The 19,281-nt window shown below is 40.9% G+C and overlaps 2 protein-coding genes across 6 annotated transcripts in view; one reads left to right on the top strand and one right to left on the bottom strand.

The window, feature by feature from the left end:
* The window catches only part of CBX5 (chromobox 5), a 50,340-nt gene extending 38,230 nt beyond the window's left edge, over positions 1–12,110 (bottom strand). For both annotated transcript variants that reach the window (XM_002752549.7, XM_009003901.5), the window contains exon 1: positions 11,996–12,110. The gene's annotated coding sequence lies outside the window, so the exon portion shown is untranslated. The remainder of the gene's footprint in view (positions 1–11,995) is intronic.
* Positions 12,111–12,718: 608 nt separating this feature from the next.
* On the top strand, positions 12,719–19,042 carry HNRNPA1 (heterogeneous nuclear ribonucleoprotein A1). Of its 4 annotated transcripts, XR_008473827.2 has the most exons (12): positions 12,719–12,794; positions 13,353–13,469; positions 13,760–13,906; positions 14,044–14,254; positions 14,355–14,447; positions 14,534–14,626; positions 14,764–14,838; positions 15,043–15,198; positions 15,758–15,913; positions 16,200–16,259; positions 18,623–18,694; positions 18,906–19,042. XR_008473827.2 is itself a non-coding variant. In XM_035256555.3 (11 exons), the coding sequence occupies exons 1-10, from the start codon at positions 12,780–12,782 to the stop codon at positions 16,253–16,255; spliced, it is 1,119 nt and encodes a 372-aa protein (XP_035112446.2). In that variant the 5' UTR covers positions 12,719–12,779; the 3' UTR covers positions 16,256–16,259; positions 16,492–17,219. The 4 variants fall into 4 exon arrangements, 2 of the variants coding, with proteins under 2 accessions (XP_035112446.2, XP_054094444.1); XR_013521848.1 differs by lacking the exon at positions 15,043–15,198; XM_035256555.3 differs by lacking the exons at positions 18,623–18,694; positions 18,906–19,042 and adding an exon at positions 16,492–17,219.
* The last annotated feature ends 239 nt before the right edge of the window (positions 19,043–19,281 follow it).

Below are 19,281 nucleotides of genomic sequence, written 5' to 3'. Positions count from 1 at the left end.
TGGTGGTGCACACCTGTAATCCCAGCTACTCAGGAGGCTGAGGCTGGAGAATTGCTTGAACCCAGGAGGCGGAGGTTGCGGTGAGCTGAGATCGCGCCATTGCACTCCAGCCTGGGAAACAAGAGCAAAACTCCGTCTCAAAAAAAAAATCAGTATACTAAAATCTGATTAATACATGCTGACAAAAAAAAATTTTTTTATTTAATTGTAATAAGAAATACCTTTGACTGAAAACTTCATGGAGCAAAAGAAATTCCTTCAACATACGGTATAATTTTGTGCTCTACTTCTGCCTGATATATATGCAACATGAATTGTATGGAATTCATGTCTATAATTTAGATAAATTTTTTAAAAATAAATTTTTATATAATTGTAATAAATATCTTAGACTGAAAACTTCATGGAGCAAAAGAAGAAATTCCTTCAACATATGGTATAATTTTGTGCTCTGACTCTGCCTGATATATATGCAACATGAATTATATGTAAGTCACAGTCTATAATTTAGATGAATAAAATCAAGTCAGTATTGAACTTTTTCCATCCCATACAATACAAGGGTATTGCTGGGTGCAGTGGCTCACACCTGTAATCCCAACACTTTGGGAGGGCAAGATGGGCAGATGGCTTAAGGCCAGGAGTTTGAGACCAGCGTGGCCAACATGGCAAAACGCTGTCTCTACTAAAAATACAAAAATTAGCCAGCCATCGTGGTGGGAGCTTATTCCAGCTATTCAGCAGGCTGAGGTAGGAGAATGGCTTGAACCAGGGAGGTGGAGGTTGCAGAGAGCCAAGATGGTGCTATTGCACACCAGCCTGGGCAACAGAGTAAGACTTTGTCTCAAAAAAAAAAAAAAAACAATAACAAGGGTATCCTTGGCAGCTCTTGGGCCATGTATTATGATCTTGACCAATTTCTCTCGGTGGCAATTTAAAAGCTGTAAAAAAAAAAATACATAATAGGTGATGACAGGAGAAACAAACCCACACCAGAAGTTATTGAACCTTGCAGGTCTTTTCAAGTGTCTCTATTGACATTTAAGCTGAGTTACTGTGCCACAGTATCATAAAAGTGTGCTCTACACTTCAGCTTTATTGATAGTTAAATGCAAAGAAAGGCATCAGATAAATGGCTAAAGGGATGAGCAATCTGACCACCCAGCTCTTCAAGTGAGTGTTTTGATGTGTTACGTAAAATTTTTCTGACTCTTTTTGTCCAGTTTCATACATTCCCAATTCAAATCCTATGCCAAATACATGATTAATAATAGTAATTCTGATCCTTATTCTAAAATTGGTTGATTATGGGATATTTATTGAGGGCCTAAAAAGTGTCAAGCATTACTTGGGTACAGAGTTTTCAATTTTAAGGCTAAGGATTTTTGAAGCTTCTCCTTGGTCAAGTTAGCACCTTCTCCAAAGGCTGTTATAAAAAAGCTAAAACTTGTCAATAGTGGAAAGGTCATGACAGGAAGAAGTACATGTGGGTCCTAACCCAACTAGATCAAGAGGTCAAATTGGAAAAGTTCATTGACTCTCATGGGTATTAGTTACTAGCCCTACTTAAACATCTCCTGTGGGGAAAACAAGAAAATACTCTGAAAAATCTTAAGCAAACAGAAGTAAAATGTGACAGCAGATGAAGTTAAAATAACTTTTGATAAGTGTTCCTGCTTCTGTTTTCTGGAAGAGTTTGTATAAAATTGGTATCTCTTCCTAAAACGTTTGGTAAAATTCTTCAGTGAAGCCATCTGGGCTGGGAGTTTTTCTTTTGAGACAGTCTCACTCTGTTGCCCAGGCTGGAGTGCAATGGCGCAATCTCAGCTCACTGCACCCTCTGCTTCCCATTTCAAGCGCTTTTCCTGCCTCAGTCTCCTGAGTAGCTAGGACTACAGAAGGCTGCCACCAAGAGGGCCAGGCTGGTCTCAAACTCCTGACATCGTGATCTGCCCACCTCAGCCTCCCAAAGTGCTGAGATTATAGGTATGAGACACTGCGCCATGCCTAGGCCTGGAGTTTTCTTTGTGGGATGATTTCTAACTACAAATGCCTTTTCCTTAATAAAGATAGGGCAAGTAAGGTTCTGAGGTTTTGTTCTTGTTTTTGTCTGTAGAGAAGTCTCATGTTTCCTAGGCTAATCTGGAACTTGTGGCTTCCCAAAATGCTGACATTATAGGCGTAAGCCTCCAAGCCCAGCCAAGCTTCTGTATTTAAGCAAGTTTTGGTAGTCTTTTTTTTTTTCCACCTAGATTTCAGAGGTAGTCTTCAAGAAAGTTACTAACTTCAACTAAGACATGGAATGTATTCATGTTTTCCGTAATATCCCCTTATTACTTTTCTTGTATATGTAGGATCAGTAGTGATATCCCTTATTTCCTAATACGGGTAATTGGCATATTTTTTTCTGTTTTATTGATCTTTTCAAAGAACTGTTTTATTGATTTTCTCTATTGTTCTATATCCCATTAATTGCTGCTCTTATCATTACTATTTTCTTCTGTTTATTTTGGGTTTGTTTTTTTTCTAGGTTCACAGGGGCAAACCTGTCACTGACCTGCTTTTGTTTAAGTATTTACTGCTATAAATTTCCCTTTAAGCATTGTCTTAACTGCATCCCACAAGTTTTGTTTTGTTTTGTTGAGATATTATCTCTGCCACTTAGGCTCAAGTGCAGTGGCAGGATCACATCTCACTGCAGCCTTGATCTCCCGGGTTCCAGTGAGCTTCCCACCTCAGCCTCCCAAGTAGCTGGGACTCCTCTGGTGAGCCACCACTCCTGGATACTTTTTTCTATGTTGCCCAGGCTGGCCTTGAACTCCTGGGCTCAAGTGATCCTCTCACCTCAGTTTCCCAAAGTGTTGGATTTACAGGAATCAGTCACAGCACCCAGCCTCATCCTAGTTTTGATATATCATGTTTTCATTTTCATTCAGTTCCAAGTACTTTTTAATTTTCTTTGCAATTTCCTCTTTGTAGGTGGCTTACTTTGAAGTGTGTTGTGTAGTTTAAAAATATTTAGGGATTTTTCTTGATGCCTTTGTTACTGATTTTTTATTAACTGCACTATGATCAGGAAATAAACATACCTTGGCCAAGCACAGTGTCTCATGTCTGTAATCCCAGTACTTTGGGAAGCTGAGATGAGAGGATCACTTGAGCCCAGGAGTTTGAGACCAACCTGGGCAACATAATGAGACCCTGTCTCTACAAAAAAAAAAAGTGGTCTGAGCATGGTGGCACATGCCAGTAGTCCCAGCTTTTCAGAAGGCTGAGGCAGGAGGATCACTTGAGCCTAACAGTTGGAAGCTGCATTGAGTTATGATTGTGCCACTATATTCTGGCTTACATGACAGAGAAAGACTCTGTTTAAATTAAAAAAAAAACAAAACTTTATGATTGAATCCTTTTGAATTTGAGACTTAGTGACCCCGAAGATAAAACTGTTTGGGCAAATGTTCCACGTGCACTTGAAAAGCACGTGTATTCTGTTGTTACTTATACTATTCTATAAATGTCAATCCTATCTGGTAGTGTTGTTCGTCTTGTTTCCTTACCGATTTCATGTACCCGTTTTATCAATTACTGAGGGGCACTGAAATTTAAATATAATTGCAGATTTATATATTTAAATACAATACAAATATAATTGCTCATGTCTGTTATTTCATTTTTCTTCCCTTTTTTTTGGAGACAGTCTTGCTCTGTCACCCAGGCTGGAGTGCAGTGGCGCGATCCCGGCTTACTACAACCTTCGCCTCCTGGGTTCAAGTGATTCTCCTGCCTCAGTCTCCCAAGTAGCTGGGATTACAGGTGCATGCCACCATGCCTAGCTAATTTTTGTATTTTCAGTAGAGACAGGGTTTTGCCATGTTGACCAGGCTGGTCTCGAACTCCTGACATCTTGAACTCCACTTCAGCTTCCCAAAGTGCTGGGATTACAGGTGTGAGCCACCGCACCCGGTCTGGTATTTAATTTGTTTTCCTTTGTATATATTGAAGCTTTATTAGCGTTTAGGACACTTAGGATTGTTATATCCATTTCATGGATTTATTCATTACATAACCTGGTGTTATTTGCCCTACCTATCTCATAAGTCTATTATGGAAAAATAACAGCAAAATACTTTGAAAAATATATAGGAAACAGAAGGTAAAATGATAATTAAGGAAGTAAAAAAAACTTTAATTAATTTTCTTTATTATCTGTAAGTCTCATCTATGCTTGTCTCTAACTACTCATATAAATGAGGTTTGCTATGTTTTTATCAGATCTTAAGCATAATTTATTGTTGTTAAATACTGAACAAATTAGCAGTGTATTACCCTCCACAACTCCCTGTGAGGTAAGTGAGTTGTACAGATTTAGGGATGAGAAGCAAGGCACACGGAGTTCAAGGATTTGCCTTAGAAACAAAACTTAAGATTTCCCAGCCTGTTAGTTGACCTCTTGAGTACAGGGCATTTTATTCCGACATAATTATATTTTATTCTGACATAATTACGCCCTCTGGCTCAGATATGAACTTGCTTTATTCTAAGAAACATAGATTACAATCAGAAAAATACTCGAATTCAATTTGGTTCCTCTTCTCCACAGAAGAAATAAATAACGAGTGTGTTATAAAACTTGATCTTGAAACAGTCCTTTCAAGTACACCATCTTAAGCTCATGGCTTTATCTAGTGTCCCTCCTAGCAATGAAGCAGGCTAGAACAGGCATTCAGTGAGTTTGAAAAAATAAGACTGCATGTGAAAATTTTCACTCTGTCCATGACCTAGTTTCAGGTAGAAAAAAGTCTGTCAGTGTTCAACTTTGATGAACTACTACTACTAGAAAGAAAATCCAGGCTACACAGTTTATAGCCTCACTAGAAATACAGTGAAAATGTCCCAGCTAGTCTATTACATCCCTTGTAGAAAATACTTTCTTCTTGGACTAAATCAAGGTTCTGTAGCTAGTGGAAAAAAAAGAAAAAAGAAAATATTTTCTTCAAAAAGGTTTAAGCACACAGCTAACAAATGCAGGTCAATTAACCTGTGTTAATACCTCAAGGAGTTGACAGCCAAGAGCTCAGTCTTCCCTCCTTCAAGTCCTAGGCAAGAACAGGACTACATTCAATGTTAGAATTTGTAATGTTTGATTCACATTTAAAATTACTGACTTAAAAAACAAATTCCAAGATGACTTCGGAGTCAGTTCATAAAGTCTTACGTCTAGAAGGCTTGTTAATACGACTTATCCAACTCTTTCCCTATAAGACGAAGAACTAAGGGCAAATGGTTCACCCATGGCTACACCACTAGATAATGGCAGACGTAGGACAAGAACCCAGGTTTCTGAGCCTTTTATTTTTCACTTGTCTCTCTTTCTTTAAAAATAACCTTTTCTTTTCTGAATTAGGTCACATCTATTTGGGTAGAGGTTAGGAAACCAATGTGTAATGGTCTGAATGGTGGCCTTCCCCCAAAGAGATTCACATCTTAATCCCTTGAACCTGTAAATATTACCTTATATAGCAAAATATAAATCTGAGCTGGGCGCAGTGGCTCATGCCTGTAATCCCAGCACTCTGGGAGGCCAAGGTGGGCAGATCATGAGGTCAAGAGATCGAGACCATCTTGGCCAACATGGTGAAACCCTGTCTCTACTAAAAAACATAAAAATTAGCTGGACGTGGTGGCACGTGCCTGTAGTCCCAGCTACTCAGGAGGCTGAGGCAGGAGAACTGCTTGAACCCAGGAGGCAGAGACTGTAGTGAGCCAAGATTGCGCCACTGCACTCCAGCCTGGCACCTGGCAACAGAAGGGACTCTGTCTCAAAAAAAAAAAAAAAAAAAAAAGGTGAGTCTGGCCTGGCAGTGACTCATGCCTATAATCCCAGGGTTTTGGGAGGCTGAGGCGGGTGGATCACCTGAGGTCAGGAGTTCGAGACCAGCCTGGCCAAAATGGTGAAATTCCACCTCTACTAAAAATATAAAACTTAGCTGGGCATGGTGGCAAACGCCTGTAATCCCAGCTACTCAGAAGGCTGAGGCAGGAGAATAGAGGCAGAGGCAGAGGTTGCAGTGAGCCAAGACCTCACCATTGCACTCCAGCCTGGGCAAGAAAATAAGATTCTGCACCCCCCCAGCCAAAACAAGGGGGATGAATCTACATTTTTTTCAGGGTCCTGCCACTTTAGGAATATATTTTAAATCTGCTGTCAGGTTGAATTAAAAGATATGAGACAAATGTATCCTGGTTCATCCAAGTGGATCTTAATTGCAATCATATGTATCCTTATAATACAAAGGCAGAGGGAGAGTTCTGAGACAAATACTCAAAAGAGAAGACAATGCGAAAACAGAGCAGAGAGACATGCCAAGTACTGCTGACCACCATCAGAAGCTAGAAGAGGCAAAGAACGGTCTCTCTCTCCTAGAGCCTCCAGTGGGGGCTCAATATCTTGATTGCAGACTTCCAGGCTCCAGAATTGTGAGAAGAATAAATTCCTCTTGTTTTAAACCACCAAGTCTGTGATAATTTGTTATAGCAGCCACAGGAAACTAATACACAGGGGAAATAAAAGTTTAAAAATCATAAAGTGGATATATATAAACATTACTGACCCAAAAAGAATTGTGCTTCAAGTAACCCAAAGAATGTCTAAAACCTTTAATCCCTCATTTCAAAGGGTAAATTGAGGCAACTGCAGGATACAATTTGCCCAAAAGAAACTGGCAGATCTGAGAAGAAAAACTCAGAAAGATCTAATATTTACATAGCTGCTAACAAGAAGAGTGTAGGTTTTTTTGCAAATATGCTAGTTGGTAGAGCTCCTGGACAGACTAAACATAGGCAGCAGTTGTCACTGTGGGTGTTCTTCCAGCACAAGTGTAAAGCTGTCATCAGAAATGAATATGTGGCTTCAAGTGGCTTACAGAAATCCAACAAATCTGCATCTTGGACTCTGGACAAGCGAACTCTTCTCAGGATGACCTGGACTCCTTCCTATTAGTACAATGATCAGTTAAAATCATTCTCTATAAGCAAGGAAGAAAAATAAAAGTTTATGTCAGGAGAAAAAGATGATTGCCCAGAGTCCAAGTTCACAAACAATAGATATGTAAACAGCCATACTAAGTCAAGTGGTATCTTGCATTGTAATTTATTACTTTTACAATCAATATCCACAACACAGCTTTAGGCCCAGTTTCATGTAATATGAATGGAAATAAAAATAATCTAAGTAAAAGGACAAAATAAAGGCTAGAAAGGCTTAACCAGGAGAGTTATTAATTAAATGAGCTATACCAGTAAGATAGAAATCATGGTATGTGGTTACATAAAAGACCTCAACAGAAACAAAAAAAGACTTGGTCTTCCTCAAAAATCGTTGTACCCTGATACCAAACCTTTCTCCTTTCCAGACTATGGTTAAGGTCTCTGACAATCTCCAGAATTTCCTTAGCCACATACAAATCCATCTACTTCAAATGTATGCTTGTTCTTTCACTCTTTCTTTCCCCAACTATCATCCTCGTTAGCTACTACCCAAATAGAAGCTTTCCACTTACTAGTTTTCAGACAGACCAGTGAACATGTATTTTCCCCTTTAGTAAACACCCCTTTTAGATTTGGTTACAATACTACATATGTCTCTAAGTTCTGAGCACAAGAGCTATAACTTTTATAATTGAAGGCCCAATACGTATCACATTGGAAGTCAGGATTTCCAATGTGATAGTCCTAGAATGTCAACGAAAAGTTACGCCTAAAATTTCCCCACCAGAGAGAAAGTTCATCATATCTATTAACTATCACATTGGAGGCCAGGCGCAGTGGCTCATGCCCAGCACTTTGGCAGGCCAAGGCAGGCAAATCACCTGAGGTCAGGAGTTTGAGACCAGCCTTACCAACATGAGGAAACCCCATTGCTACTAATAATACAAAATTAGCCGGGCGTGGTAGTGCATGCCTGTAATCCCAGCTACCTGGTAGGCTGAGGCAGGAGAATTGCATGAACTCAGGAGGTGGAGGTTGTGGTGAGCTGAGATCATGCACACCATTGCACTACAGACTGGGCAACAAGAGCGAAACTCCATCTCAAAAAAAAAAAAAAAAAGAACTATCACTTTGGGAGGGAATTCTTCACAATATTTTTATTGTTTTCCCTCTTTAAGCATTGAGAGACTTCACAATAAAACGAGCAATTTTTACTTGCACACCACAGTAAACTAGAAAGTCTCAGTTTAGCTCCTATAATCTTTCAAAGTAAAATACAGGAGTAAAAACACCAAATAAATGGTTACTGAGATACTCCTTGACTTATGATGGCATTACGTCCAAACCCATTAGGCTGAAAATATTAAAAATTGAAAACCCATTTCCTATACCTAATCTACTAATTAAACATCATAGTTAGCCTAGCCTACCTTAAATGTGTTCAGAACACTTATATTAGCCTACAGTTGAACAAAATCACCTAACACAAAGCCTATTTTATAATAAAGTATTGAATATCTCATATAACTGGTTTATTACTGTACCAAAAGTGAAAAATAGAATTGTTATGTGAATACTTGAAGTACTTTCTACATCATTGTAAAGGTGAACAATCTTAAGCTGAAATATCACAAGTCAAAGAGCATCTACAAGAGGCTAGGGCTGGAGATGGAAGGAACTGACTCAGAGAGTAATCAAAGGTGGCATGATTTGGTGACCTACTGTTCAGATCAGAAGTCTTTTTAACCCCCCAAAACTTTGGGTCTATAAACAGCTGTGAAATCAGTTCAGTGGAAATTGATCTGCTTTCTTGAGACAATGAAACAGTACACTGCAGATGAGAAAATATCAGAGTACTCCACATTTGTTTGTTTAGTGAAATATATTTCTTACTGAGGTAAAAAAGTTTGAGACATGGATCCAAGAGAATACCAGGAAAGAAGCTAGAATCAAGTGAAAAAGAAGCATGTAAGGCAAAGTCTACCTTCTTCAAAAACAAATTTGCCATTATTTTAGGAAGCCCAAGAAACAATCAATCTTATGTTTAAATTGCAATAAGTGGTAAAAACTTTTTTTTTTTGTCACCCAGGCTGGAATGCAGTGGCACCATCTCAGCTCACTGCAACCTCTGCCTCCCAGGTTCAAGCCATTTCCCTGTCTCAGCCTCCCGAGTAGCTGAGATTACAGGCACTCACCACCACACCTAATTAGTATATTTTTAGTAGAGAGATAGGTTTTACCATGTTGTCCAGGCTGGTCTCAAACTCCTGGCCTCAAATGATCCACCCACCTCAGCCTCCCAAAGTGGCAGGATTACAGACGTAAGCCACTGCAGCCAGGCCAAGAAGTGGTAATAATTTTAAAGAAATTTTTCTTTTATCAAGTAGGACAATAATCAATTCTATGTCCTAAGGAGATAAACATCAGGATTTAGTCATCCATTTACCAAAGGCCACTCCCTAAACACTTCAACCATCCACAAGGCATGGTGGTTCACGTCTATAATCCCAGAACTTTGGGAAGCTGAGGTGGGGGGACCACCTGAGGTCAGGAGTTCAAAACCAGCCTGACCAACATGGAGAAACCCTATCTCTACTAAAAATACAAAATTAGCCAGGTGTGGTAGTGCGTGCCTGTAATCCCAGCTACTCGGGAGGCTGAGGCAGGAAAATCACTTGAACCTGTGAGGTAGAGGATGCAGTGAGCTGAGATCATAACATTGCACTGCATCCTGGGCAACAAGAGCAAAACTTGGTCTTAAAAAACAAAAACACTTCAACAATCTTCTCCCACCTTTACCTACTTACCAGTTGCTAAAATAATGGATTTTGAAAAGATAATAAACTCTAGCATTTTATTTCTGTTTTAGCAATAGGGTGTTGCTGTACTGCCCAGACTGGAGTATAGCGGCTATTCACAGGCATAATCATCTCACACCTTGACTTCCTGAGCTCAAGCCTCCTGCCTCCGTGTCAGCTTCCAGAGTAGCTGGGACTACAGGAACACAAAACTGTGCCCCCGCATACTCCAGTATTCTAGATCAATGGTTTTCAACTGGGAGATTCTACCCTCGCCCCTACCTCCCTGGACATTTGGCAATGTTTGGAGACATTCTGATTGTCACCAATGCGGATGTAGCGAGTGGGGTGACGCTACTAGAATACACTGGGTAGAGGCCAGGGATGCTGCTAAATATTTCACTATGCACAGGACACCCTGAGCCTCCTCAACAAATAATTGTCTGCCTCAAAATATCAACAGTGCTAAGGCTGAGAAACCTTGCTATAATTCAAGACTGTATTACTTTCAAACGTAAATAAATCCAGGACAGATATCCTTAACCTGTATCACTTTAGTTAGTTCTCAGCTCAATAACTCCATTACTAGAATACCTGCAAATAGGTTTAAAGTCAGATATAAATTATAAATATGTCCTTTTGCTACTGCCAGAGAACATGGAAATCTCTCCAATGTTCATAAACTTCACTAAAATTGTTTGTCTTTGGTAAAGTCAGAAAGGTCTCTAATCGTAAGTGTACTTCATAGGTAGTTGATTTTCAGTAAATATTTTCCCTCGATCCTGAATAAATCAGTGAATAAAACAGTAAGACTCTGATACAGCCAATGTTATGAAAATTGATTTATTTCTCCAAAAGATCCTGGAATAAGCAGAGTGGGTATTACCAAAAGGAGATAGACTGCATGCAAAATACACTTGGAAGAAAATCTAATAAAAAAGCAAGGAATAATCCAGGTGATGGATGAGTCTTCTTTCCCTAGAACTCTAAATATTACCCTCTTTAAGCAGTTTCCTTTTTATTTCAAAGTCAGATATTCTCAAAGGAACAGCAAAAAGAGGGGCTTTAGGATATCTTTAATGGTGTGAAGAAAGGGGAAACATGAGCGGGAAAAGTTCCCGGGAGAAAGAGACTAAAATAAAAGCACTGGGTACATGGATTATATAAAACAGAAAAGGGGTGGTATGTGATTATGACTAGAAACACAAAACAACTGACTTCATTTTTTATTTAGTTTTAATCACAGATCATTAACCCTGCAAAGTTTTAAACATTAAAGATCCAACTTGCCTCGATCCTACTGTGTCCCTAGGATTGACACACTTTAGGGTGTAGCTTTCCGAAACTTTTTTATTAGACCTACAACATATTAGTTCAGAAATATGCACTATTAGGAAAGAAATATTTCTCGAACGCCTTTCCATGACAGTATGTTGTGATTTTTCCTATTCGTTCTAACATTTTAACAGCTTCCTAAAGAAGCGACTTCTCAAAGTATTACTTAACAACAACAAAACCCTCCCCTGTTCTCCAAACCTCAAGTGGTGAGGAGGTGGGGGGGAAAATGTCAAGTCGAGGCAGCCAGGAGCAAACTTACGCTTTCAAGGAGGTTTATGGGACAGAGGCCTAAAGGCTTCCTTAGAGAAGTCACTGTGGATAAAACATTCACCCTCACACGCCATTACATTCACCGACTCCCCTTCCTCACAACCCCAAATCGAAGACCTCCCTCTTCTGGAGTCGATTGGACGACTGGTCCGAGCACTTTCCTTAGGCTGTCCGTCTACTGGCTCCAGATTCGGTCCATCAGTTTAACCGCCCGACTCCCGCATTCCCCATTGGAGTCAAACCGCTGCCTCCTGGAGAAGCCCAACCTACCGCGCGCTTCGCGCTTACTGGCTCAGTGAGACGCAGCTCAGGAGGGGAAACCCGTCTCCCACATTCCGATGGCCCCAAGGGCCCATCAGTCGGCAGCTCAAGGCAGACCCAATTGGCGTATACGCAAGCCAGTCAAAGTCTTCAGCTGCACCGCTCCAAAGAACCTACAGGGATTAAAACATCCCGCCCCCTGTTCTTCTATTGGTTGGCCCGACCCACCGCTGCCCTTTCACTATCCCCCACCCCGCGGTCCATTCATTTCACACAATAACGGGCCCAAATAGAGTCAGTTCGAGACCTACGATGGGTAGAGAAGACTGTCTGCCACTTACCCGGGATTGAGAGTGATCACTCACGCTAACGTCTGCCCTGTTGCTGTATGGTGAGGCCGCAACGCAAGCCACCACCGCCACCACCTTCTGCGCAACGCCAACCGCCCGCCAAAACGGATCCTTCCCTGCGCCTGCGCAACCAATCCGGGAACGGACCCTTTCTCCGCCCACCACGCATGCGCAAAGCTGGAACCAACTCCCGCCAATACGCAGGCGCCGTAGGGTCACTGCCTAGTACTGCCCGCCATTTCACGTGTTCCCAGAGGCTGCTGGAAGTTCTTAATGCGCCTGCGCAAAACTCGCCATTTTACTACACGTGCGCTCAACAAGCAGTCAAAATTTTGACCTGCTGGCTAACTGCTTTTCTGACACATAGTGTTAATCATGCTTTGCCAAGCGTAATATTTGTGCGGGGAAGATTAAAAAGGCGTTAAACACCCAAGGTATATTCAAATATGAATGATTTATCGGCTGGCCAATCAGACTGGTTAAGAATAATATTACTCGGGAACCAATGAACTCCAAGGGGTGGAGAGGGCGTAGACCGCCCAAAGGAATGACGTTACACAGCAGTGTGGCACCACAGGCCAATAGTAGGGGGAAGAGATTTCACACATCCAATCAGAACTGTTCAAGGGCGGAGTGTACCAATGCTGAAAGGGAGGAGGCGGGGTAAAAAAGAAAGGCCGAAGGTAGGCTGGCAGATACGTTCGTCAGTTTGCTCCTTTCTGCCCGTGGACGCCGCCGAAGCAGCATCGTTAAAGTCTCTCTTCTCCCCGCGATCATGTCTAAGTCAGAGGTGAGTTAGGCGCTCTTTCCAACTTGAATTTCTTCCTCTTCCTTTCCTGAATTGGTAAGATGCGGCTTGGTTTCGTTCCTTTCACCAGCCCATTCTACAGTTTTTTAGGTTGCTGCCACGGCCTACCCCTCCCAAAGTTCAAGTCGCCATTTTGTCCTGTTGATCGCCATGAGGCCGCTCGCGCCAATCATGAGTTATTATGCAGCACTCTATAGTCTTAGCAAAAATTCTTACGCACATAAGGCTTTTCCTTTTCTAAACCTTGCTTTGGTGAGCGAGTTTTTAAAAGAGCGATTAGTCCCATTTTGGCGATGTACCCCTCCCGCCTAAGCCTTTGTTGCGCGTGCGTCGGAAGGCGACTAGGGACGCATGCGCTTTGGATTTCGCAGCACTCCCAACCCCCAACATACCTTCTCCCCTGTTAGAGAGAAGCACATGGCTTGTTGCAATCTGAACGAACAATAAGTGCTACATACACAGTTGTCTAGTTTTGATTTTCCTCGATGGAAATTGTTTGGTGTTACAGCTCATTTAACACTTCCGCCTCCCCCACTGTAGTCTCCTAAAGAGCCGGAACAGCTGAGGAAGCTCTTCATTGGAGGGTTGAGCTTTGAAACAACCGATGAGAGCCTCAGGAGCCATTTTGAGCAATGGGGAACGCTCACAGACTGTGTGGTAAGAATTGGAAGGGACCAAACAGTAAAATAGTGGATTTCCTTGGTTTATCTTGGGGCGGTTCTCTCTGAATACTTAGGAAGGTTGTTAGTAGTATTATAGCTAGAGCCTTGTTGACGAAGGAAAGTCCTGCTTTGTTTGATAGAGTTACCTCTTAAACCTAGGATAGTGGGAAACTGGAGGGGTTTTTGTACAGGGCTGGTATAAAGTTTCCTATTCCCTTGTTCAAAGTTAAAATTACAAAAGTTTTTGGGGTCAGACTTTGTTACATGAATTAACACTGTTCTCAGGTCATGAGAGATCCAAACACCAAGCGCTCCAGGGGCTTTGGGTTCGTCACGTATGCAACTGTGGAGGAGGTGGATGCAGCCATGAATGCAAGGCCACACAAAGTGGATGGAAGAGTTGTGGAACCAAAGAGAGCTGTCTCAAGAGAAGTGAGTGGTTTTTTTACCCTTCAATTCTTTTGGCGATGTGCTGCTAGTGTATTTGGATTCAGGAGTTTTGTACTTAAAAATTTTTTTATTTGGGTGTAGGTTTGGCTAATCTAAACCTGTGGTTTTCCTCCTATTAGGATTCTCAAAGACCAGGTGCCCACTTAACTGTGAAAAAAATATTCGTTGGTGGCATTAAAGAAGACACTGAAGAACATCACCTAAGAGATTATTTTGAACAGTATGGAAAAATTGAAGTGATTGAAATCATGACGGACAGAGGCAGTGGCAAGAAAAGGGGCTTTGCCTTTGTAACCTTTGACGACCATGACTCCGTGGATAAGATTGTCAGTAAGTATCAAATAGTGGTATTTAGTAAGGGTTCCGCAGTCCATGTGGCGTTCTAAACCCTGAGACCATGTTGTACCTGTCTTCATTTTTTTTTTTTTAGTTCAGAAATACCATACTGTGAATGGCCACAACTGTGAAGTTAGGAAAGCCCTGTCAAAGCAAGAGATGGCTAGTGCTTCATCCAGCCAAAGAGGTATGCTTATTGCTTCATTAAACCTTAAAAGCAACTTTCAGTTACTCCAGTATGAATGATTTAACGTTTAAACTTCATCTCTTTAGGTCGAAGTGGTTCTGGAAACTTTGGTGGTGGTCGTGGAGGAGGTTTCGGTGGGAATGACAACTTTGGTCGTGGAGGAAATTTCAGCGGTCGTGGTATGTACGGCTTATTTACCTGTAGTTCTGACTTCTTACCATCTTTGCTATGCAGGTTTTACAGTACAGGAAGTGCATCCAGAATGTCATTTGATATGCAGATCATGCTTAAAACTTAAAACTTTGTTTTCTTCCAGGTGGCTTTGGTGGCAGCCGTGGTGGTGGTGGTTATGGTGGCAGTGGGGATGGCTATAATGGATTTGGCAATGATGGTAAGTTTTTTAGGAATAAGTAGATAAAAATTCCTGGCAACCTGTGTCTTTAGAATAGGTTAGTCAAGACTAAAATTCTAGTGCATGACAAGCTCAACTTTTCCCATAACACGCATGCTGTGAGCAGGCCTTCAGCCATTACACTTGCACAAGTTTTCATTGTCAAATACTTTTGTCTTATTGAGAAGAATTGTATTCTTGTAGGTGGTTATGGAGGAGGCGGCCCTGGTTACTCTGGAGGAAGCAGAGGCTATGGAAGTGGTGGACAGGGTTATGGAAACCAGGGCAGTGGCTATGGCGGGAGTGGCAGCTATGACAGCTATAACAACGGAGGCGGAGGCGGCTTTGGCGGTGGTAGTGGTAGGTATCCAGTGATCCAAGTACTTGGTGTGACAGCTAGAATAGCCTTTTAGAGCTTGGGTTCTTGGTGCTGTTGAAGCATTGTCTGGTACACTGCATGGTATATTAAATGGGCTTGCTATGCTACCTCCTCCTAGCTTTAAGCTGGGGCCGCCTCACTCCCAATTAGTAGAGATAAGTGGATAATGGTGTCTTTGAGTTAGATTAGTGTCATAGAAGGATTTAGTATCTTAAATGCTTTGGGACCTTAGGCGCTTAGTTGATGGATCCAAGAAATTTCTGATTGCCTGTGGCCCTAGATCTCCCATGAAGGCCTTCAAGGCTGGAGGGTGTGTTTGTGCCGCTATGGAAATCTCTCTATGTCATGGAGTTAGGCCAATTTTCTTACGACTGGATTATTCAACTGAATGCCTTTCCCAGAGAATGAAATGCAAAGATGGAGTCACCATAGTTTGGGAGGAAGGAAGGCAGTTAACCCAATCTTACTTTTATTTTGACCACTAAACAGAATTGGAAACTAGCATCATCAAGTAACAAAGGCCCTGTTTCCCATTCCTAGGAGGCAATTTTGGAGGTGGTGGAAGCTACAATGATTTTGGCAGTTACAACAATCAGTCTTCAAATTTTGGACCCATGAAGGGAGGAAACTTTGGAGGCAGAAGCTCTGGCCCCTATGGTGGTGGCGGCCAATACTTTGCCAAACCACGAAACCAAGGTATGGTATCTGTAATTTGGGATAATAGCAAGAGCTGTGTGTCTGTAGCTACTGCTGGGAAGGAAGCCCTTTAACTGCTGTCTGTGTAGTAATAATTGACAGTTTACAACCTTCAAAAAGTAATTTGATCACAAATTAGAAGAATCATGGGACCTTTACCGCCTCTCATTAGCAGGGGCCATTTTTAAATGGCCAAGCACTTGAACTTATTATTTACAGTGAATGTGAAAATGTTACCATTACTGTTAGCACTTTGAAACTTTAAAAGAAAAATTGTACTCCTCAGGTGGCTATGGCGGTTCCAGTAGCAGCAGTAGCTATGGCAGTGGCAGAAGATTTTAATTAGGTAAGTACATACTTTTTTATGTGTTAAGATAATTTTTTAAATTGCTGATGAACCCAATAACCCTAATGTAGCTGAGCAGTGCAACATAGTTAACATTATAATTGCAGTAAATTGTGGATATAAAGTTAATATTCAGATCAGCAAAATTTGTGGGAAACAAACTTGATATTGGATTGTAGCCTTGAGTCTTATTATGTTTAGATTAACAACTTTATTCCATATTGTTCAACAGGAAACAAAGCTTAGCAGGAGAGGAGAGCCAGAGAAGTGACAGGGAAGCTACAGGTTACAACAGATTTGTGAACTCAGCCAAGCACAGTGGTGGCAGGGCCTAGCTGCTACAAAGAAGACATGATTTAGACAAATACTCATGTGTATGGGCAAAAAACTCGAGGACTGTATTTGTGACTAATTGTATAACAGGTTATTTTAGTTTCTGTTCTGTGGAAAGTGTAAAGCATTCCAACAAAGGGTTTTAATGTAGATTTTTTCTTTTTCTTTTTTTTTTTTTTTTTTTTGCACCCATGCTGTTGATTGCTAAATGTAATAGTCTGATCGTGACGCTGAATAAATGTCTTTTTTTTTAATGTGCTGTGTAAAGTTAGTCTACTCTGAAGCCATCTTGGTAAATTTCCCCAACAGTGTGAAGTTAGAATTTCTTCAGGGTGATGCCAGGTTCTATTTGGAATTTATATACAACATGCTTGGGTGGAGAAGCCAATGTCTTCAGAAACCTTGGTGTAGTTGAACTAATAGTTACTGTTGTGACCTGAAGTTCACGATTAAAAGGAATTACCCAAGCAAAAATCATGGAATTATTGGTTATAAAGATGATTGTTGGCACATCCTATGCAATATATCTAAATTGAATAATGGTACCAGATAAAATTATAGATGGGAATGAAGCTTGTGTATCATCCATTATCATGTGTAATCAATAAACGATTTAATTCTCTTGAATGAAATGACAACTGTATGGATTTGGGACTGGCAGAGATTTGGACTTTTCCCTACCCACTGCCCCTGATAATGTTGAATGCCTCTATTATAATTCAAGTTCAAAGCTCTGCCAGGGAGTAGAAACCAGCTGCTGGCTAATGCCGCTCCATAAATCCACAGATTTGAAGTGTTTGGGAGGCCTTATAAAAATGACCAATATTAGAAATCATTTTAATGAGCATAAAGACAGGCTTACATTAAAGGAAAACTGCAGTTTGACTGGGTTCTGGTTGGGTGGGCCTTCAGAGGTTTTATAGGTCAACTACACTAATTTGAAGATTAAAACCATAGCAATAGAAACTAAATATTTTAACATAATTTCATGTTAACTGCAGTTTCCCTTTATATGGCACAAGATCACACAACTTTCCTAAAATGTTAATTGTATAGAAAATGATTTCTCAACCTTAACAGTTAATATCCAATAATGTGTTATTTGTACATAGATTATTTTGAGCCTTTGGTGCTCTCAATTTCAGTGCTATTGTATCTAGTAGCATAGAGATTTGTTTATCAATAGGACTGTGTATTCCATCCCATGGGTGTGTTGGAAATTTTGGGAAGGAGGGTGGAGGGAGGTGGGTGGGAGGTGGCGGTGGGTGGGAAAGCATGGGTGATAGTTCCATGATACTGGCTGAGTTTGCAATAGCAGGTGGAACCCTAACTGTTGAGGGAGTTTGCAGATACCTCAGGATTCGTGACAATGCCTTTAAAGATCCAGGAGAGATGTTCAGCTACTAGGAACTGCTAGCAAGTATAGCGCGAATGGCTCCGAGCTCAGACACTCTACAGCTGAGAGTAGACACTTGTGGTATGTGGAGTACAGATAAGCCAGGGGCAGGCCACGGCACGCTCCATGAAAGCTAGGAGGGAGTGAAATTTCAGTGATCATCGCAAGGAAGGAGGCAGACAAGAGTAAGGCACACCTGACTCTTAGGACTAGCAGTCAGAACCAGGAGGAAAGGTTTTATTGCTATGCTGGTAGGTAAGAACAGATTTTACTTACATCCATATAGTTACTTAAAGTCCAGTTTTCTGTTAAATATTTTCCTTAATATATTGAGCCAAAACTAGTCCAGTTAAGCTGAACTAGGTTTTTCTGGAGATGAATTGTTTTAAATTGACACCCTACCATTGGTGGCTCCCAGTTGAAGGAAGTGAGCACATTATTTCTACTGTGAATATAAATTTTTGCCCTTTTATTTATCTTCCTTTGACCCATTTCCTTAAAATAATGGCTCAAAGTAGTAGACTCTTCCCCAAATGGTGGGAGGATGGGTGGGCTATTAATGGGAGGTATGGGGGGTTAGCTTGAGCTGGGACTTGGTCTTAGAGCTAGTTCTAAAGGTTGTTTACTTTTCTAGGGAAGGAGTCTGCTACTAGTCTTATCAGCTCTTAAAAACAGAAACTCATCTGTCCAAGTTCATGGCAGAAAGGTAAGTTATTACAAATTAGTAGTCAGCAGAAGAATGCCCTGCCTTCCCAGTAGTAAAAAGGGAGAATGACAAGCTGTGTCTCAAACCAAAATATTTCATAGTCTCTTCCAATTGCAAAAATAGTTATTAGCACAACCAGGTATTCCAGTAGTGACTAGTCATTCCCCTCTGCTTATACAAATACTTGATAAGTTCTTTTGCCTTTTTGCAGGAACGTCCTTGTGAAGACCTTTGTCTGAGCCACTGTACTTCATTATCACTGCCATGCAGTTAACATGAGCTGTTCTGCAGCTCAAATTCCATTTTGTGAATGGGTTGTTGTTGTTTTTTAATAAACTATTTAACTTAGTTCTGCTTGTTTTGTCCTCCATGATATGTATGGTAAATTACATGTTAAAATTCAGGTTATCGAGGATTCAGTTGTATATGCTTAGTTTTAATGTGAATTGCCATATTTAAATTCATTCCATTCAGCTTCATGGTTTAATGAAGATAGCAAAGGGTTCTCATTGCAGGAGTAATTAATTATTGGCTCAGTATAAGTAAACTTTACTATTGATCCAATTGAGCATGTCCTTTTTCTAGCT

The sequence above is a fragment of the Callithrix jacchus genome, chromosome 9, assembly GCF_049354715.1.
Source record: "Callithrix jacchus isolate 240 chromosome 9, calJac240_pri, whole genome shotgun sequence".
NCBI classification, from domain to species: domain Eukaryota; kingdom Metazoa; phylum Chordata; class Mammalia; order Primates; family Cebidae; genus Callithrix; species Callithrix jacchus.
The sequence above is the reverse complement of the archived record's forward strand: the minus strand, read 5'-3'. Positions and strand labels throughout refer to the sequence as shown.

Bases quoted from the DNA above. Each gene is read 5' to 3' on its own strand.
- HNRNPA1 (XM_035256555.3), top strand. The intron at 13,470-13,759 runs GTAAGAATTGGA...CACTGTTCTCAG, and splicing joins GAACGCTCACAGACTGTGTG to GTCATGAGAGATCCAAACAC. The intron at 14,839-15,042 runs GTAAGTTTTTTA...GTATTCTTGTAG, and splicing joins TAATGGATTTGGCAATGATG to GTGGTTATGGAGGAGGCGGC.